The following is a 20,647-nucleotide window of genomic DNA, read 5'->3' on the forward strand; positions in this document are numbered from 1 at the left end:
GCCGCCTCCGCAGCCGTAACTATGGAGAGCGGGGGCGGGGCCGGGCCTGTGTGGGCGGGACCTGCGGGCCGCGTCGCTAGCGCCCTCCCGCCAGCGTTGGTCCAGCCAGGTGGCTGGCACCTTCGCACTCCAGATTCCCCATCAGGCCCCCGAGGTCACCCCAGATGTCTAAAAAAATATTCCGTACAGTCAAATGACTTTCCATCACATAAAATGTAGACGAGGCATCTTGAGAAAATGTTTTTTCATCTGTAGTCTAGAAGGTAAGACAGTTCTTGCTATGCAAAGGCAGCTTTCCAATTAGATTGCCATTTCTAAACTGTACTGTGTCAGGCTTTGGGCTAGACGTTGGGCTGGGCTACAGGGAATATAAGAATACGAAAGAGGGGGGGATTGAGTCTGCTGTATTCACCACTGTATTCAGGCAGTCTAGCTAATGCCTGACACATGGTAGGTGCTAAATGATGATCGAATGAATGAATGAGTGAAGGAAGGCCTGAACAGCACCGGGCTATGGAGGAGCTCCCACTTTGTTGGGGAAGACTGTGAGGTACACAGTTCATCATGTGGCCCTTCCTGTAGACCAGCCCAGTAAGTATGAATGAACCAGAAGACAAAACAGACTGCTAATTGCTGCAGCAGAGGTGCTACCAGAGTACACAGGAGGGGTCTAGGGGGTAGGGGAGAGGCTTCAGGGGTGACAGCTGCACTGAGCCATGGAAATTAACCATGATTTCAAGGACTGGAGGAGGTGAGTGGGAGGGGGGAGGACACTGCCCTCTTATACCCCAAGTGGCTCCTTCTCTAGAGATTCTGGATCCACACTCTTCTCTGTTGGAGGCTTGGGCCTGACTGATGCAAAGTGTGTCTGCTAGGTTGATGTCACCTCTTAGATTCAGGCCGAAGTGAAACTCTACCCCTCTCCCCACTGGTCAGCCTCAAAGCCTTGATTTATGCAGGACTTGCTGGATCCCTCTCATCCGATATGAGGGGTTTGGGCATGGCTGACAGGCCTCGCCTGGTTTCTGGACAAAATCCAAACCTGACTCCACCTCAGCTGCCCAGCCTGGTGGAACAGTATGTGGCCAAGTTCCTATCTAAATGCCATCCTGTCTTTGAGAGATTACCACCCGGGGGGAGACTTCCCAAACTGTTCAGGGAAATTTTAAGATGTGCACAAGAATTACACATTTGCACATTGCAATTTCCCTTTGCAAACAATTCTTTTTAAACTACTCAGCAGTAAGTGGTTACTGAAGAATTTCCAGAACTCTTAATATGCTACTTGATTGTGAATCACCAAGAAGGGAGTTTAGCATGGAGCCATTTCCCACAATCACTTGCTCACTGAACATTTGTTCTCAGAGCACCAGGACTAGAGTTACCTGGATCCCAACTTTTCTCTTTTTAGGGATGATAACAAACGTATTGACCCGTTTACCTGCAATTCCACATCCGGGAATTTAGCCTACATGTATGCACGAAGATGTTTACTGCAGGACCATTTGTAACACTGAAAAATTACAATAAGTTACAGTTGCACCCATTCATGTTATGCAGTTGTTAAAAAGAATGAGATCCATCTCTACTTACTAGTATGGAGAGATCTCAAAGACAGATAGTTTGGGGGTGGCGGGGAACAAGGCACATAATCCCATTTGTTTAAAATTTGAAAGTATATGAATATTTCTATCTGTAAGTACACGGGAAGGGGTTTGGATATACACTAGAGTTAAGTGAGGTTCCCTTGGGGGAGGAGAGTATTGGAAGGGATTAAAGGGGGATATATTCACTCTTGACACTCTTTAGAGCTACTTCTATACTATTTTATCACAACAAGCATATGATCATGGGCTGCTTGTATATCTTTAAATAAATAAATAAATAAAAATAACTAACTTAGGATCTGCATCTGGAAGGCAGACTCTAAGTCAGAGTAGCCTTATTATAATCTCTTAAAATTTAAAAGCCACCTCAAACTTGATCACTTTTTTCTGCTCAAAAAATTTTAAATAAATACTGCCATATAAGGGAGTTGAGGCCTGTACTCTCTCTGATCACTACCTACAAACTGTGGTTAAAAAGCAAAAGATTATGTCTTTAGGAGAATAGAAAACACAGAGAAAGAAAGGAAAAATATCTATAAATATTCCTTTTTAAGAAGGAGTAGGAAAAATTAGGGCCGTAACCTCCAATCTGCCTCTGCCTCTCCTCACCAAATCTTTCTAAGGTATGTCAAAAGGCTCTTTAAAAAAAAAGTTTTCTGAAAAGTACATATACTAATTCCCTGTTGGGTGGAAAAAGAAAAATAGAGATTGACTGCATGAAATAGCAACCCCAATGTCTCCCTGGGCCAGACATGGGAAGACTGGAGTGGAAAGGCTGGCCTCCCTTTCACCGCAGCTTCGTGCTCTTCAAGCCCCTCTCCTTACGCTGGTTATTTTCCTCACTGTAAGAGGGGTGACAGTGGCTGTTTTCCAGGGCAGTCCCAGAGTTGCCAGGCAGTCTGCCTCCAATCAGGCCAGGCAGGTGGGGCCCAGAGCTGGTGCGGCCAAGGTAAGCAGGACATCAGAGGGCTTTTTTCTGCCGAGGCAGGGAAGTTCAGTCCTCCTTCCTGCTGCCTCCCTAAAGGTGGCATCCACCGAATCAGCAAGTCGTGGCTGGGACTGCAGGCAGGCCTTGTGGTCTGGGAAACTGAGAGCTAGTCATTTCCCTAGTACCCAAGTCACTTCTCTCCCTGGCTGAGGGCTGTTTTTTAAAAGCATTAATTTATTATTTATATCCCACCTGTTTCCAAAAAGGATTCGTGGCGTATTCCAAAGTCGTACAGCACAAGACTGGTGGGTGGAAATTCACATAGCCTTGCTGAGGGCAGAACTTTCAAAATTTTAAGTGCATATACTGTTTTTCATTTTGTTTTGTTTTGTTTTTGGCAGCGCTGTTCAGCATGCAGGATCTTAGTTCCCCGACCAGGGATTTGAACCCGCACCCGCTGCAGTGGAAGCGCAGAGTCTTAACCATTAGACTGCCAGGGAATTCCGTGCATATACTGTTTGATTCAGTAATTCCTTAATGGAATTCTAAAGGCACACTTGCACATGTGCAAAATAAATATATTATGTAAATATGTGTGCATGTACACATAAATATATATACATATAAAATGAAAGATATACACCAAAGATAATACACCTGTATATCCTCTAGGGATTAAAGAGGTAGGACTAAGAAAGATGAGTTTTCACATTCTGCACCCCATATAAAATTTTTTTTTAATATTTTATTTACTTATTTATTTATTTTTGGCTGTGTTGAGTCTTCATTGCTGCGTGTGGGCTTTCTCTAGTTGCGGTGAGCAGGGGCTACTCTTCATTGTGGTGCGCGGGCTTCTCATTGCGGTGGCTTCTCGTTGCGGAGCATGGGCTCTAGGTGCGTGGGCTTCAGTAGTTGCAGCACGCAGGCTCAGTAGCTGTGGCTCGTGGGCTCTAGAGCGCAGCTTAGAAGTTGTGGCGCACGGGCTTAGTTGCTCCGTGGCATGTGGGATCTTGCTGGACCAGGGCTTGAACCTGTGTCCCCTGCATTGGCAGGCGGATTCTTAACCACTGAGCCACCAGGGAAGTCCCCCAATTTTTAAAATGTACTTACGCACTTTGTATCACTAAGTCTTAAAAGAGTACTTTCTTTTTAGAGAAAGAATAATATAATAAACCTCCACGTAACCATCACCCAGCTTCTTCAGTTATCTACATTCAAAAGGTTCCTTCTTAAAAGTAGTACATCATGACGTTAAGAGCAGAGGCTTTGCGGTTAGACAGCTAAGTTCCAGCCTCACTCTGCCACTTACCAGCTATGTGACTTTGGGCAGGTCATTTATGCCCTCTGAGCCTACGTTTTCTTATTTATAAGTCAGGCTAGTCAGTGGTCTTTCCTAGGGTTGTAACGAGGAGATGAGGGCTTCCCTGGTGGCGAGTCCTGGTCCGGGAAGATCCCACATGCCGTGGAGCAACTAAGCCCGTGCGCCACAACTACTGAGCCTGCGCTCTAGAGCCCACTAGCCACAACTACTGAGACTGCGTGTCACAACTACTGAAGCCCACGTGGCTAGAGCCCGTGCTCCGCAACAAGAGAAGCCACCACAATGAGAAGCCCGCACACCGCAACGAAGAGTAGCCCCTGCTCGCCACAACTAGAGAAAGCCTGTGGGCAGCAACGAAGACCCAACACAGCCAAAAATAAATAAATAAAATAAATTTTTAAGAAAGGAGATGAAAACAGCAACGAAAAGCACTCTGCTGGCGCCAGGGAGAGTGTTTCATGAATGGTCGCTATGACAATACATTTAAGTGGCCTCTTCCTCCAGGACCCCTCCGCTGAGGGCAGCCACCCCGGGCAGGGAGAAGCCATGGAGCTGGATTGGAAAGTGCGGTGACCGAAAAGAACAGTCAAGTCAAGAGCAGAGAGGAAATGAGCTGGGGACCAAGGCTTGAGGAAGCAACAGACGGAGTCAAGTAGAAGCCATAAGAAAACCCAGGAGAGGGAGTCTTAGGACAAGGCCCAAGCCAAAAAGTAAGTGGGGTTATTTTTCACTAATATAAGTGGTTAGCAACAAACAAAACTAAGACTCTTGGGCCAGAGTACCGCAGTGAGGTGCCTACCATCTCAGGTTGCTAGAGAGCAGAGGCCTGCCCACTCCACACCTCTGTGCTTCACCTCTGTTCTGCCTTGACCCCTCACCATTGCTATGGCAACAGGCTTTCCAGTAAATGTTGGAAAAACTCATCTCTCTTCCTCTATGGGGAGTGGAGGGGCATGGGGTACTAAGTATGGAGAAAGGTCCGACACACCAGCTCCAGCTAACTGGGAGCCTGATTTCCTTAGTGAGATTAAGATCTGGACCCAAGAGTGGTTTAACCCAACCCCCCGCACTTGGCCCAAGATCTTCTGTCAGACAGTTTTCCTCCCTGCGAGTCCCTAGAGCAGGGCTTCTTCAGGTCTCTTCCCCATTTGGCAGCTCATGCGAAGCTACTTGAAATAGTAACAGCCAAGTCTAAATTAGTAAAGAACTCCAGTTATGGGTGGGTTCAAGCTAAGAATGAGGCTCTGTGGGCCTCCTGGCTTATTTGGGCCCTGAGAACAGACTCCATCCACACAGGCTTCATTCTTGGAGCTGAGCGCTGAATTCTGCCCTTCAAGGGATAACTGAGGGAGGTAGGCCAAGCTCTCCGTCCCATTCCCCAAACCAGCAGCCTCCATTCCTGCTTGGAGAAACACAGCACATGGCATCAGCGGGGAGTGGAAGGCTGGAGAGAATAATGATTAAGAGCAAGAGTCCTGATGTAAAACCTCAGTTCTGCCTTTTGCTGGCTGTGTGGTCTTCGGCAAGTCGCCTCACCTCTTAAAGGTGAGTACCAGCTGGTTTGTTGAAGATTAAACAGAGATAACATCTGTAAAACTGCTTGGCCTTGTGCCTGGCCCATTTCAAAGGCTCAATAAAAGATATCTGTAATTATTATTCTTATAGCCTTAGAAAGATCATGGGCTTTGCAGACAAATAGACTGGGTTTGAATCCTGGCTTGATCATTTACTGACTAGCCTGGGGTAAATTACTAAAGTTTTTTGAGCTTCATGTTCCTCAGCTATAAAACATGATGGATAAATTATAGGAAAAAAAAAAATCCTTCCCGCTCTTTCTGCCCCTTCCCTTGTCAACACTGACAACACATCAGAAAAGGAGAAAGCAGAGAAAACCGTCCCATGGCTTAGTCTGTCCACAGGCTATCGTGGAAGCTGAGGGGAAAACGGGAGGGGAGGCAGCAGGCTCAGTGTGCCTTGGAAGTGAAAGTGTCATGGCCTGGTGTTCCAGTGAAAGTGGAAACAAAACAACTGTTTATTTTTTCTTGAATGCGCTGCTGGTTGAAATGGCCGTGCAGCATTTAACAAAACTCCGTTCCCTTAACCAAACATCCTGGTGAAAAGAAAAGAAAGCTCCCAGACTCATCACGGAAGAACCCTTAGCAGCCAAGAGAACCCCTGGGTTTCCCTCTTCCCACCCCATCACGTCACTTCTTTGCAATCAAGTTCAAACTCAATCCTGACACACAGTGTCACTGCAAATTGTTTATTAAAACACAAAGCAATGGACAGTGAAAAACATCCTGATTTTTTTACTTTTTGGTGGGAGTGGGGTGGGGCATGGAAGGGGTAGGGACAGATGGAGACAGCCCAGAAGGAAAGAGCTCTATCCACCCCTACAGCTTTCCCGGGCCAGCCAGGTTCAAAGCCCCTCAATCACATCTCACTGTGTCGCTGGAAATGCGTGTTGTGGCTACAGACAGAGAGTAGGTTTGGCCTCTGCAGGGAGAGGATGGGACTCTAGAGTAGGAACTACGGGGGCTACTAAGAACTTGACACTATCGTCCAGTACTTGGTACAGAGTAGAGCAGCCAGGCCCGATCTAGAGGGGCGGGGTTGGTTTCCTAACGAGCCAGGTTAGGCCAGTAGTGGTTGAAGAGGCTGCCCTGAGCTCTGAATGGGCAGCTGGTCCAAGCGTGGGAGAATTTGGTGGAAGGAAAATCCAAGGAGGGAACTAATCCAGGGTCAAATTTCTTTTCATTCCCTGGATCATGACATACCAGGGAAGACAGGAGTCAAGGATGTCTCATTCCTGGTTCTGCCATAATGCCTCTCCCTGCCAACTCTCCCCTCCCACCTGGCAACTCAGCCCTCCTTTCCCGACAGTTGTCCTTTGAAAGGACGGAAAGCGCACTTCAGATTGTTGTTGTTTTTCCTCGTACTGAAATAAAGCCCCGAAGCTCAAAATAGAGGTGAGAATGGAGTTCTGCTTTTCCTGGTGCTACGTGCTCCCCTCTCACAAGACTGCCTGGATGCGAGAGGTGCCAGGGCCCTCTTTGCCAACTCCAGCAGGCACTACTGTTTCCCAGGCTGCCAGCACAATCCTGGCTCCTTGTTTTTATACTCCTGGGGGGGTGGGGAGGGGGGAACCCGTCCCAAGAGATCCATCCTGCTCTTTTCCTGCCAACCCAGCCAGGCCCCAAATCAGCTGCCCTTATCCAAATGATTTGGCAGCCTACAGCCAGCTCGCCAAAGGCAGCTGGGCAAGGACAAACCAGATCGGCAGCAAGCCACCCATGTACAGGGAAGAAACCGCCCTCGCTGGGAAGCGGACCCATTGGTGCCTAGTCTTGTAACAAAATGAGGAAATCTAGCCCTCTTGCCCCAGGAGAGGTATAAATACAGAAAGAGTCCTAGCTCGGACTGAAAGGGAAAAATTACTCTGATCTCTCCGAAGCTTGAACGTGAAGGCTTCTTTGCAATTTTCTTAGAGCTCTTTGATCCCTAATTACATCTTCCCATAGAAGAAAAGCAGATTCCTTCTCTGGTTTCTGAACCGATCCTGGGTGTTTCTGGTTCTGCTTCTGCACCATCACTTAGCCTCGCCCCAGGCTCCTTCCCCAGGGGCCACAGCGGAAGGAGGCCCAAAGCTTACCCTCCCTCCCCAACTTGTTTTTTTAAAACAGGAGCATCTATTCGCCTCTCACTCTGGAAAGCTCACCTGCTCTTCTAGGTCCTTTTGGAGAGGCATGGAGGACAGTATTAATGTTGCCACTTGATGCCATTAAGGCTCCTCGAGGCAAGAAGACACCTGAATTAGGTCAGAGCCAGCCAGCAAAGGGGAGGGGGAGGAAGGGACCGTGAGACCCCCTGCCCAGACCTGAATCTAGAGGGAACGCCCACCCTGGCTCAGAGCAGGAGAGGACAAGGCACTGTGCTGACCGGGTGGGTCCTTCCCCAATCCCCAGGGAGGGTCGAGAACCTGCTGATTCTCCCCCTGTGCTTCCCAAGGTGAGCCAATTTCTAGGGAAAGGAATATAAGTGCTAGGAAAGGGAAAATACTGCTGCTGTTTTCTGAAGTTCAACTGAGATTCTAGAAGCCATGGCCAGGCCTTCTCAGGAGAGGGCAGAGGCAGGATATGGAGGAAGAGAAATTCCTTAAAACAGAAGCTTCTCCAAAAAGAAAAGAAGTCAAATCACAATTCTAAAACTAGATTAAACAGTTCCCAGGCAAAGAAAGGGGGCGGTAAACTTAACTCAAACTTCACCCCATCTCTTCCAAGCCTAAGTGACCTCTACTGTGATCCTCCAATCAGGCCAGTATCTCTTAGGCAAACAGTGGGAACAAGAAAACAAGATCACACTCTCAAACCAAAAGGTGGGCCTGCAGGCCCTGTGGTCCTCCTGCAAGTCTGACACCACTGACACAAAGCGAACCACCTTTCAAGTCACCAGAACGCAAGGTAAACACTGAGCAGCTTCTCCTCAATAGTGGAGGCTTTTTTAGAAAAACGTATCTGGTTTAGGGGACATGGGTCCCAAAGATTGTTTCCTGGCATGATGTTCCCGTCAGCATGAGTGAAGCCCCCAAAAAGTCTGATTAGAGGCCAGTTGGTCCCTGACCCAAATCAGGGCTACACTGCAGACTCTCAGCCCACCTCCCTCAGACATCTTTGCCCAGTCCACCTGGAAACTGAACCCAAGCCACACTTCTGGCAACAAGAGTTTCACCTTGGCTGTCTGCTCTTGGCTTTGGCCAGCTGGGCTCAGGAAGATCTAAAACCCTAGGACGAGCGTGGATCCAGTAGAAGAGCCCAGGCCTCTCCTTCCCCATGCCTAATGGGCGTGACTTCTCACCTCCCCAACCCCAGCCAGACTCCCCTACAGCGCAGCCTCTCAGCCCCTAGCACCAGCTCAGGATACAGACGTGGGGACAAACAGTGCAAAAAGCAAAAGATGAACAACAGAGTGATTCTTGACATACACAATACAAAAATAAAAATAAAGAGTACCCCATCCCCACCCCTTTAACCCAAACTTCATGTACCTATATCACCTTGAAAGAGCCAAAAAAAAAAAAAAAAAAAACTTTCAAGTTCAGCATCACAAGCCAACCGTAACCAGCCCTGGGCAGCTCTGTGAGCTGGGTGTGCTTGGCTCCAGGGGACTCTACCCCAGCCCCCCCCCATACTTCTTCCTGTTTCCTCACTTCCCCTTTAGTTTTTGTGAGCCACAGAAAGATGTTCCTTCCTTTCAGACACAACCAAAGAGGAAAGTGCCCGTCCCTATCCCTGAGCTCAGGGGGAAAGGGTGGGCTGGGAAACAGAGGCAGAAGCAAAGCTGCTTGGCTTACAGTACCGTTAGGAAATGGCCCCAGGAGCCAGGGTTTCCTTCTGAGACTCTGAGTCACCGAAGGGAAGGGTTGAGGTGAGGAGGCGGGGAGCCCTCCTTCCTCAGAGAGACCCAGGCAAACTAATGAACAAGGCAAAATGGAGGCAGCAAGTCCTCCCGCATCCTGTTTACTCCATTGGCAGTAGCCTACGGCTTTGGAGAGGTGTGACGGAATGGGTCTCGAACCCCCTGTCAGAAGCCCAATTAATAGTCAGGATGTCCACTGCCCCAGGCAGGTGGTGCCCAGGACCAAGGCTTCAGGACATCATCCTGTAACGCAGGGAGCTTCATGAAGCACTCCAGAAGTGTGCCTCTGATTATAGCTTCAGGCCGCAGCTGTCCAGCTGCCTGACTCAGTACCCAAGTATCGAGGCCTAAGTCACAGCTGAAATAAAGGGCTATGACTCTCAAAGGACTAAATGCTGACCTGGAGTAACTCATTAAGAACCAAAACCCAGGACATGGGCCCAAGGGCTACTTACTTTGTCACATAATGAGCAGTTCAAATATATGGAGCTCTTAGAAAACATATCCAAAGAGACAAACTCAAAATTAAACGCATTCTAAAAAGGCGGGCCTGGCCTGAGATTCTATGCTGCTCCAGCCCAAGCATAAGCTAATCCTGCGGCTTTCCATCCACAAAATTCCTTGTAGCTTGGCTGGGTCCTCCCTCATTGCTCCCCTAACTGGGAAAAGGATGACAGGGACCAGAAAGGAGAGGAACAGGGAAGTCTCACTTCCTGCAGAAATTTTCCCAGGGAATTCAAGACAGACACTTAGAGGCTAAGGGTGGCTTCAGAGCTGCCAGGACTATGGCTGACTGGCAATCTTTCAGCCCCGTCACATCAAGAACCTGGCTGAGACTTGGACAAGGAAATGAAAGGACAAAAAGGGCACGCTATTAAGGTCAGTGAGAGGCGTCACTGGGCCAGATACAGACAATCAGTCTAGCTCCTTGGGGCAGCTCTAGGCTTAAACCAAAACTGGTTGAACCGTGACATGGAAGGATGTGGGAATAAATGAACATCAGGTACTAGATACTCTCAACAGTGGTCAGTCACTTAGTAGGGCTCAAGTCTCCGAGGTTGCTCTTAAGTTATGCTAACATAAGCCTTTTCTGATCCAAAGACCAGAAGAGACTTTTAAGGTCAAGTGTTCTGTTGCTGCAGGCTGGAAAGCATCCCTGTCCCCTGGCAGCAAGACCCTACAAAGGGGCCAATAAAAGAACTGCTGGGTCAGGTCCTCCTGGCTGCTGGCTCAGAGATCCAGGGAGGGAGGTACCAGTAAGGTGAGGTGGTGGAGGATAAGACATTCAAGCAGAGGGAACCCCAAATCCCTATGTCTCCTTCCCTTCTTGGCAATAACTTAGCAGGATGGTTGAGAGAGAGATTTCAAATGAGCCAGGTTCAGAAAAAAAGAGAGAGAGAGGAAATCAAGTCCCCAACAGGCACTGAAATCAAAATGATTTGTTTGTGGTAAGAAGTCAGAGGCAACTTGAGGACCTGATATAAACTAATCGTCTCGGATACCAGACAGTTCTCTAACTGGCACATGTCAGGGAGACAAGCAATGACAAAGCTCAAACACTTAAGGTGGAACCATCATTGGGCTAAAACCAGAAAGGCTTCCAAGTAAGGAAGTATCTACTTTTCTTTCTTCTTTTTAATCCCCCTTCCGTTTTCATCTTTATCATACAAATTATACACCTTCACACACACACACACACACACACAAACCACACACACTTTGAATCCCAGGACATCTGAAAACTTATCTGGACATAACTTCAGAACATACCCAACTCCCAGCGCTAGTCTTCTCAGGTAAGAAGATGACATTTCCCTGCTGTTAATTTCTAACCTAAAAAAAGGAACCGTGTCTGCTCTGAGTTCAGAGTCCTTTCCACTGCGTTTACGGACGAAGACCCTGGACCAGGTAGGATCCAGTTTACCCTACGTACCCTGGAGAGGAAAGAGACGGCTGGGGGCCACCACAAAGAGAGAACTAGGACTGGAGCAGGTCTAGGACCAGGTGGTGGATGAGGGCTGCTCTCTACTCACTCCACCTCTTTTCATCTCCTTTAATTGTGTGTGTGTGTGTGTGTGTGTGTGTGTGTTTCGTTTGTTTGTTTTTGTTAATCACTGTAAAAAATACAGAAACCCAAACCAACATGTTTGGTTTCTTTCCCACACCCCTCCACCTGTTCAGGATGGTGATTTGTTCTCACAACCGGCAGAGGCAGAAGAGGGTTGGAATGAAGACTCCGAAGGCCACCAGGATGGGAAACATGAGGCTGCTGTTGTCCGAGGCATAGGGGTTGGGTGTGCGGGGGCCCGACTGTACCCGGTTCTTATTGGTCTGTCTTTTGAGATTAGACCCTTCATCGTATTCTTCCTCCTCCTCCTCCTCTTCTTTCTTCTCCAGTCCTGGATGAGGCTGCAGCTTTGGTACATCTGACGCAAGAAGAAGAGAAGAACACTTTTTAAGTAGGACCCATGGCATTTAAGTGAGGCCCTTAAGGGCAGTAAATGAGTCACAGTAAAGTGACCCTGTGACCTAAGCAGGATCCACAGGAAGGAGCAGAAACAGTTCCCAGCCTAGAGAACAGCAGATTGCTGCAAACATTTGTCTTCTTTAGATTTAACTAAAACGTAGTAAAAGCCCTGAGCACAGAGAGGTTCACTATCTCCCCTTCCTGTCCTACTTCTTCAGAGCCCAGAAAGAACCAGATTGGACAAGGACAATGACCCGACACCCAAAGATTAACCTTTTCAAAGCTCTCATCCTCCCTCCTACCATCCCACATTTCCTTTTGATTCACACAGCAGTCAAGGAAAAGCTGATCCACAGAGTTGTGGGTTCTCAGCACACACTACCCCTCTGTTCTCTGTCCCCTCCTGAGGGACTCTGGCTACAAATCAGTTTGGTGGCAAGACATCCTCTGGGATGTCAAAACAATAGGATGCGAGCCTCGGTGCATCCAGGATGAGGTGGGGAAAGGCACAGAGGTGGGATGGGGGAGAAAAGACAGAAACTTTCTCTGCAAAAATCAGCCTGGGAAAGCTGGCAGCCAGGACCCTCAACCCTGAGAAAGAGATGTACTCTCAGGCTGGATCCCAAGGACAGGGAGACGTTAATCAATGAAGTTTTGCTCAGTGCAGCCCAGCAATGCTGCACTCTCTTGGAGCACACCAAAACACTCAAGGACCCTTCCTTCTGCCTTTTTCTTCTTTCTGCCCCCAGGACACAGATGTCAAAGAAACAGAATAAGGATGAGTTTTAGGCAATTCCAAATGACTACAAGGCTCAGGGCACACCATAGGTAACATTATTAATCCCAATTTACAGTAGGGTTAAAGGATTTTGTCCAAAACCAATCCGCTGATTAATTGGCGGCAGCAAGATGTGAACACAGATCTTACTCAGAAGCTTATGGCTAGCACCATGCTACATTTCACCCCCGGCCACCAGACTCTGGGTTCCCCACAATCTGGCTTTAAGTATTAGTGTTTTCAAAAGAGCGATCAGCTCAACCATCCCCCAAGGGCTTCCTCAATCATATCCTTCAGACCACGTCAAAAAGCAGATCAGAAACACAACTTACCATCCACTGTCCCAGCCATGATGTACAGTGCACAGACTTTGGGATTGTCATAGTATCCCTAGGAAATGGGAAACAGCGGTCAACCCCACACAGCAGCAAACATCCCCCCTGCACCCATCCTTTTGAGCTCGTCCTCAGCTGTGAGGGCAGAGTAGGAGCGTTACCTTGACAAACTCGATGTAGAGTTTCCCTGTGAAGGTGGACACCTCCCCCTGGACACTCAGCTTCCCCTTTCTGATGCTCATCGGGATGATTTCATCATGAGCTGTACTGTGCCCAACGCGATCAAAGATATCCAAGTCCTTCACCACAACATGGCCATTCAATCGCACATCAAATACCTGCCAAGATGAGAAAAGGAGACAATGTCAAAACCACCCGCTTCACACCCCTTTGCCAGTTGGACATCAGGTACCTGCCTGGGCTTCAAGTTCAAAAGTAATTCAAGGAATGACAGGACTGGATATACTCCAGGGTGGCTAGAGTCCTTTACCTGAGCCAAATCAAAGCCATGTTCCTTCACTGTCAAGGTCGCACACTGGCCGTAGGGAACAAAGAATACAAACAAAAAGCTCAACATGGAAAGAAGGAAATTCAGAGGAAGGGACAGGAAAAGAACAGGGCTAAAAACAAGAAGGTGCTGACAACCAAGAAGGGAGAGGCTATAACCAGGAGGGCCTTAAGAGGATTAGTTAGTGGCCAAGAACTAGGATTCTGGCGTAGCCTTCTGTCACCAACCCCAAGGCAAGTTCAGTCATGTAGTAATGGGACACAGCTAGGCCAAAGGAATCCAGCTTTGGGAGTTCCCTGGTGGCCTAGTGGTTAGGATTCTGGGCTTTCACTGCCATGGCCCGGGTTTGATCCCTGGTCGCAGAACTGAGATCCTGCAGGCCGCATGGTACGGCCTTTAAAAAAATTAAAAAAAAAAATCCAGCTTTTCCTCAAAGCTCATCTGTTCCTCCCTTCTGCGAAAGCGTCTCACACTCTCTGGCCCTTAGCAGAGGGCTATCCGAAAGTGGTAACGTCCCACTGGTCAAGCAGGGGCCTGACCAGGCCTCACCTTCTGCTGGGACTGTGCAAAGTAGACCTCAGCAAATTTCAACACCAGTACGTAGTCCCCCTCCTCCTTGATGGGCACTTCGTAGCCAAAGGTCTCCTCATTGTACCGCTCTGTTTGATACAGGATCTGGTCTTCGGGGTTGGAACGCAGGATTGGCAGTTTCATGCCATAGTCAGAGGCTGGGCACAAAAGACAAAGAGAAACCATGTCAGAGGCAAAACACAAAAGAAGAGTGGAGACCCCAGAACCACCAGAGGCATTTCCAGAGCAATGCTAATAACCCTCCCAGGGGAAGGGGCCACCCCCATTGCACCTGGCTCTAAAGAGACCAGCCACAAAGGCAAGAATCAGATACCTGTTACCAAGGAAGAGTAAAATGAAAGAAACAAAGCACTAATCACCCCAAGAAGCTCCCATAACCCTCATAGCGGAACTTTTTGAAAGCACGTGATAATGACTTTTCCCCAGCTATATCCAGAGTGATGGGAAGGGAACAAGTCTAACTCATTACTATAACAAAGCACTATGCTACAGCTGCTGGGCTCCCTGGTGAGGGAGAGCTTCAGAGAAACCTCATAAAACCAGGGGGATGGCCAGGAACACCGCAAAACAATTAAGTTCAAAGAATGTTTTTTTTTTCTCATTCAGAAAAACTCAGTCTAAATAAAAAACAGGATATCTGTTAGGAAAGTCATTCTTCATTGTCTTTACTACAAATAAGATACCAGCTTTAGCTGCTTTTTATAATTATTTCATTCAAAAAGTTCCAAGGCTGGTCAAAAGAAATATGTTCATTAAAAAAAGGATGTGATGCTCTCTAATTTCCTTTGGGTCCAAACACCTTACTTCCCGCAGACTCATAGAACTCAACCTCAGGCAGGCTCTTGAACTTTCCCCCAGACAAACCGAAAAGAAAAAAAGCTCCTACTATATCCCCAGCACCTGACACAGGCCCTGGCGCATACGTAGGCACTCAATATGATTCGCTGACCGAACAAATGGCAACAAAGGAGGTGCCTGCAGAGCAGTCAAGCCATGCACTCCTCTCCACAGGGCCAGAGCCACCCTAGCAGGGAAAGAAAATGTGCCTAAGATGCCCAGGTCCAGAGGGAGCCACCTTTCCCATTTCTGACAGACAAGGAATAAGGTGGGGTAATAGTAAAAAGTTCTTACTTGGGTGGGTATCAGAAGAGCCAAAAACCTCTGTTGCCCTCAGCCTGCCCCCAATCTTAGTAGGAGACGGGTCTGTACATGTTTTTCTTTCCCCCACGTTACAAACTATACCCAGGTCTTTCCTCAAATATAAGATTCCACACTCCGGCCCCAGAGATGACTAGCTATGCTTTCCAGGGCTCCATCAATCTATTGATACTTTCCAAACCACAGACTTAGCAATGATTTCAGTACATGGGCCTAGTCTCTCCTCCACCTTGGAGGAGAAGTCTTGGAATTAAGATTTTAAGACCATCTTCCAATCTCACACGGTGACTCTGAAGACATCTGGCACCTTGATCCTTTGGGTGACGTTTGAGAGCGGTCAACCCGGGAGCTTTATCTTCTGAAACTCCAAGGGAGAGGATCTTTTATCTCTAAGGGAGGTAAAAGAGTAACTAAAAGATCCAATGGCTAAGGTCAAGCCCTCCGAAAAATAAACAGAAGTGTTAACAGTTCCTGTAAGTGAACGGCAGCCGGGAGATCAGATGGACCGATGAGACAATGAACAGGAAACTCATTGTACTTTTGTCTCCAGACGTTTTTTTCTTCCTATTTCTCCTCGAGAAATCAAAGAAGTGGGGGGTGGGGGGGGAGGGTGTCTGAGTAGCACTGCAAAGGATGTACTGCCAACTGCCCCAGCTCTGTCCCAGGCTCAGACCACAAACCTGTAAAGATTAAAAGATTGCCAGTCCTCTTCCAACTGAGTTCTAAGAATCTCCCTCTTCCCCAAGGACCGTGATCCTTACAAATTTGGAACGGTCACTAGATTTGCTTTTCAGAGACACAGAAAAGTTGTGCATGTGTGGAGAATCATTTTTCCCCCTTTCCAGCATGGAAAAAGTGAGAAACCGACGGTAATGTAATCTGTGGCACTCTCAGTCCCACGGCTATGAAAACTCAGCCATGTGAGCAAAAAACTACTTAATCTTGGAATTACCTTTAAATATTTTCCCAAGTGGCTTTCCCACGAGATTTGCCACAGGCAAAGTTTTGCCCAAGTCCCAAAAGAGACAATAGCAAAAAGGACTTTTTCTCCCCCCCCCGAGCCTTTATGCATTCACAGCTAAGTTTCTCTGACATACCGTGTACACACGCAGCACACCACTGCAGCTGGCACGACATGGTTCAGATAGTTAACCAAAGAAGGAGGGGGACCAAAGGGCCCACACTATGTCCACAGCTTTTTAGCTCTAGACAATGGAGTCACCAGGTTACTTGAAAAATTCAGCCCAGGTTTGAAGGTAAGATGGGCCTGGATTTGAATCCTGGCTCTGCAACCTACTATGTGATGTGGAACAAGTTGTCTTCTCTAGGTGTTTTCTCACCTGGAAAATGGGGTATCACCTACCTAAATTCTCTACCAGTGAACTGCTGCTAGGAGGGCCTGCAAACAAAGCCTGCCCCTTCTGTGGCAGTATAGGAAGAGAATTCTAAGCAAATCCCTTGACCTTAAGCAAATCAGAGATAGCAGTGTCTCTCTCACACTATCTTTTCAAGCTCTTATCTCCCCAAAGCCAAATCCTTCCCCAGCCAAAAGGAAAGGGTCTTCGTTAGGTCTACAGAATTAGTCATCCGATGGGCTCAGGCCCCTGGCCAGCTTTTTTCCCCTCCAGAGCCACAATCTGCTCCACTTTTAATTCCATGTAAAAGGTCATTGAGCAAAGAAAAAGATAGAGACACTTTAACCTACTCTGGACAGGAGAACTTTCAGACTCGTGTCACTGATTTCAAAAGCATGACGAGTTTTATGAAGAAGGAAAACAAGGCTCAGAGAGGGAAAGCGAATACTTCAAGGTCATACAAATGACGAGCGGGCATCCTTCTATGAAGAGGAAATATCTCCTAAAACCAAGCCAAGTTCAATGCCCTCAAGCCAAATAACCAGGTCTTTTCCACCACAGAGTCAAGAGGAACCCAGAAAGAGCAAGTTAAAAAGAACCTGGAATGCAGAGCACGCCAAAATCCCACACAGGGCGCTTCTGAATCACTCTCGGTAGTGGTACCTCCATCTGCTGAAGCACACAGGTTGAAAAAAGCCTTTCCCAGGCTGTCAGCATCTTCTATGAGCACTAACTATCCTCAAGGCAGAAATGAAATTCAATAAACATTATGAAGTGCCTTTGAAAGCAAAAGCCACTAGGTGCCCTGGGCCACTCACGGTTACGAGAATGCTGAACTACAAAGACGCTATGGAGAAACACCAAGTTCAAAAGCAGGCCAAACTCTTATCTGGATTAACTTGGCAACAAATACCTGAATTCATTCAACATAAAAATGGACTTTCCTCGCGTGCTGGAAACAATATCACAGGCATGTGGGAAAGAAAGACGTACAGCTTCTACCGCAATTAGTATAATTAGCTGCAGGAGGCAAGGGTCTCCAAATACCTGGCAACACTTACCCAAAGAGTGCCAGAGAAGGGCAGGCAGAGGGAACTGCTGCACCACCCTTGGTGGTGCTGACTCCTTCGCACAGAAAGAAACTAGAGAGCTGCCTTCTGAGAGAGGAAGATAAATCACTTCTCAGCCCCAGACCTAAAGCCAGCAAAATGCTACTCTCAGGAGCCATCCAAGTGCAATGTTGCAACTGGCTGGTCCAAGCTACAACAGCCTACAAGCCGACAACCGCCCTCTACTCTCCATCCACGCCTTAATACTGCTACAATTCATACCCAAATGGACTGCCAGAGTGGAGCAGGGAACCTCCCTTTATGGAGTGGCAGGGTCTGAGACAGGACTCCAGTACACATGAGCTTTGGTAATTTGGTAAGTCGCATACTTTTACCTGCTACAATAAACTCTTCCAAAGGAACTGCGACCATGAGCCTATTACAGAGAGCCTGGCTGACCGTTGACCAGACCAAAAAAAAAAAAAAAATAACCAAACCCACCGGCACCAGCAAATTAAAACCAGGATTTCTGAATAAAGGGAGTAGCTGGGGACTAAGCCTGTGTGGTCTTAGCTCCCTCCTCTGCACAACGGACCAAAGAGGATAATGTAACCTATGTAAAGCCTGGTATCTGTTAAGTGAAAGGAACCATCTGCACACTGTCTCACCATGGCTATCTCTAGAGGCAAAGTCCACAAACGGTCTCCTTCCTCCCTGCCCACACCCATGAAGAAAGAGGAAGGGTCCAGGATGGAGATAGCAATGACCTCCTGCTATTAAGTCTGGCTTTGGCTGCTGTTACAGCTGCTAGAGACCAGGGCCCTGACTCAGCTGAACCCAGGCTACTGAGACCTACATGCCAGGGCTAAATAAATTCCAGAGCTAAACTGAAGACAAACATAGTGCTTCAGAAAACAGCTCTGTGTCCCAACACCCTGACATGTATGGAAGCAATAAACTCCCCAATATAACAAACTCCAGGACACTGCAATTAACTTGGTTGGAAGAACTAAGTTAAACCCTTTAGGAAAGGCAAGAGCCAAATCTGGCATCGTGGAAAAAAGAGTGAGAAAGTCTGTCTCCTACTTTTCTGGAGATGGCATATTGCCAATCTGGCAGCCTCTGCACCCAGCATACGGCATAAATCTCCTTCCAACACATGAAGCGAGGAACTTCCTTCTTAATCCTGTTTTCCAATCCTACTAACAGAAGAAACAGAGTCTAGAGCAGATTTTCCCAAAGAGTGGTCTGCAGATGTCCTACATCAGAAGCCCTGGGTGCAGAAACCTGGGTTTAATCTACAGGTCTGGAATTTGTATTTTTAACCAGCTCCCGTGGCAGTTCTTACACTAACTTTGAGAACTGTGCAGCTCTGTCAAAACTACTGCTGCTCAATCAATTAAGTCAAAATCATTCTTCCCATAAGCTGGAATCACACCTCTCAGGACCACTTAGGGTAGGTCCTCCGCACTTGCAGACGGAATATTCAGACCTTACGCTGGCTGACCCAGCTGACACACCACCAGCCCCCTGTGCAGTATGGTTTCGACATAACCGCCCTCTGGGAAGGGCCTGCAGCTTCTACTTTTATGCACACACATGCCCCGCTCCAAAGGGGGTTGGGGGAGGAGGCTACAATCAAACTTTCCTGGCCCATCCTCTTCGAAGATTCCTTTCCATTCTGGCTAAGAATCAACACCCGCTCCTGCAGAGAGGGTAAAGAAAGCGGCCCATTTCTGTCGGCAGGAATATACCAGAAACTGACTTGAAAGGCGAGCAGAACCTCCGGGTCAGGGACAGCGATAACCGAAAAACCCGTGAGGCCTCAAGGTGGCAATAGGCCGCCCTCGTCTTTACTTTCCTAGCTTGGGTGGAGGTGAGGGGTTAAGAAAATGCAGGATACGAGGTCCAAATATCACTTCTCGCCAACTCTCTGCCTCGACGGCTCTAGGTAGCTTCGAGCCAGTGCCAGGCTCTGGGCTCTGATCGGGTTCCCGAGGAAACCGTAGAGAGAAACTTCGCTCCAGAGACGTGGCCCCAGGGTCGAGGAAGGGGCTCGGGGCCCGCAGCCCTCGGCGCGCTGCACCGGGCACGGCAGGCCCGGGATCCGGCGGCTCAGCCGAGGGGCTCTCACCTCGGCCCACCCGGCCTTCCAAAGGGTCCTTGCGAAAGTGGATGCCGTGCACGTCCACATGCGCCTCTCCGCCGGCGTTGACGGCCCAAATCACGCTCTCGGGCAGCCCGGCCCCAGCCGAGCCCACCACGCCGAGCCCCGGTCCCCGGAGCGCCGGCAGCAGCAGCAGCAGCAGCAGCAGCAGCAGTCGCAGGAGCGCCACGGCGGCTCCCTCAACCGCCCGGGCGCCCAGCATGGCGGCCTCCACAGCGGGGGGCAGCCTCCGCCGAGCCTTGTCCTCAGCCCCGCCAGGCCGCCCCGGACTCAGAAAAACAGCGCCACGGGCCGCTGTGCCTCAGCCGCCGGAGACATGTCGCTCTCAGGCCTACTTCTCAGCCACGGGTGCCACCTCCCACCTCAGGAACAACCTACCCCACCTCCCAGCCCCGGCCACGACCCTGCAGCCAATCAGCACCCGGCCCTCATTAACTACCCACCACCCCGCCGGGAGGCGCCCGCCCATTGGCTGCCAGGCGCGGGAAAGGGCGTGGCTACTCCCGGGCGCCGGCCCAACCATCAGGCACGAGAAGGAGCGCGCGCAGAGTTGGGTTGAAGCGGCGGTTCAATGCGGAAGTGGCGGGGTGCAGCGCCCAGGCGGCCCCGGAATCCCGCAGCTGAATAGGAAAGGGGGCCTAGCGGGGAAGGTTTAGAATAGGGCGCACTGACACGTCGCCAGCACTTCCGGTGTTCCAGGTTTTGGGGACCGAATAGGCTCCCGAGGGGGCGCTGCCGACTTGCCCGCCCCCTTTCTTTCTCAGGGAGAAGCATGAGCATACGCTCTAGTAGGAGAAGCAATGATCACTCTTCCGACCTGAGACTCGGCCTTTTTCCCCGCGTGAGAAGAGAATCCATCCTCCTCTAGAAAGGCCACAGGCACAGGTTTTCAGGGCTAGGGGGTCTCACGAAGACAAGATCCCGCCCCCACCCCTTAGCGGGCTCGGGGCTGGTGGTAGCGTCCAGAC

General features: G+C 48.9%; 1 protein-coding gene across 1 annotated transcript; it reads right to left on the minus strand.

Moving 5' to 3' along the window:
• Positions 1–6,098: 6,098 nt before the first annotated feature.
• On the minus strand, positions 6,099–20,034 carry MLEC (malectin). Its single transcript, XM_061169446.1, has 5 exons — positions 19,647–20,034; positions 13,909–14,087; positions 13,013–13,189; positions 12,849–12,906; positions 6,099–11,697 (listed from the first exon to the last, which is right to left on the minus strand). Exons 1-5 carry the CDS (start codon positions 19,879–19,881, stop codon positions 11,468–11,470), a joined length of 879 nt encoding a protein of 292 aa, XP_061025429.1. The 5' UTR covers positions 19,882–20,034; the 3' UTR covers positions 6,099–11,467.
• Positions 20,035–20,647: the final 613 nt, after the last annotated feature.

Source organism: Eubalaena glacialis, chromosome 15, assembly GCF_028564815.1.
Source record: "Eubalaena glacialis isolate mEubGla1 chromosome 15, mEubGla1.1.hap2.+ XY, whole genome shotgun sequence".
NCBI classification, from domain to species: domain Eukaryota; kingdom Metazoa; phylum Chordata; class Mammalia; order Artiodactyla; family Balaenidae; genus Eubalaena; species Eubalaena glacialis.

What these genes read in the sequence shown, in the direction of transcription:
- MLEC (XM_061169446.1), bottom strand. Translation starts at nt 19,881, where the DNA reads ATGCTGGGCGCCCGGGCGGTTGAGGGAGCCGCCGTGGCGCTCCTGCGA. An exon ending in GGAAGGCCGGGTGGGCCGAG is followed by an intron (nt 14,088 to 19,646) that starts GTGAGAGCCCCT and finishes TTTTGTGCCCAG; the next exon opens with CCTCTGACTATGGCATGAAA. An exon ending in CATGGCTGGGACAGTGGATG is followed by an intron (nt 11,698 to 12,848) that starts GTAAGTTGTGTT and finishes TTCTTGCGTCAG; the next exon opens with ATGTACCAAAGCTGCAGCCT.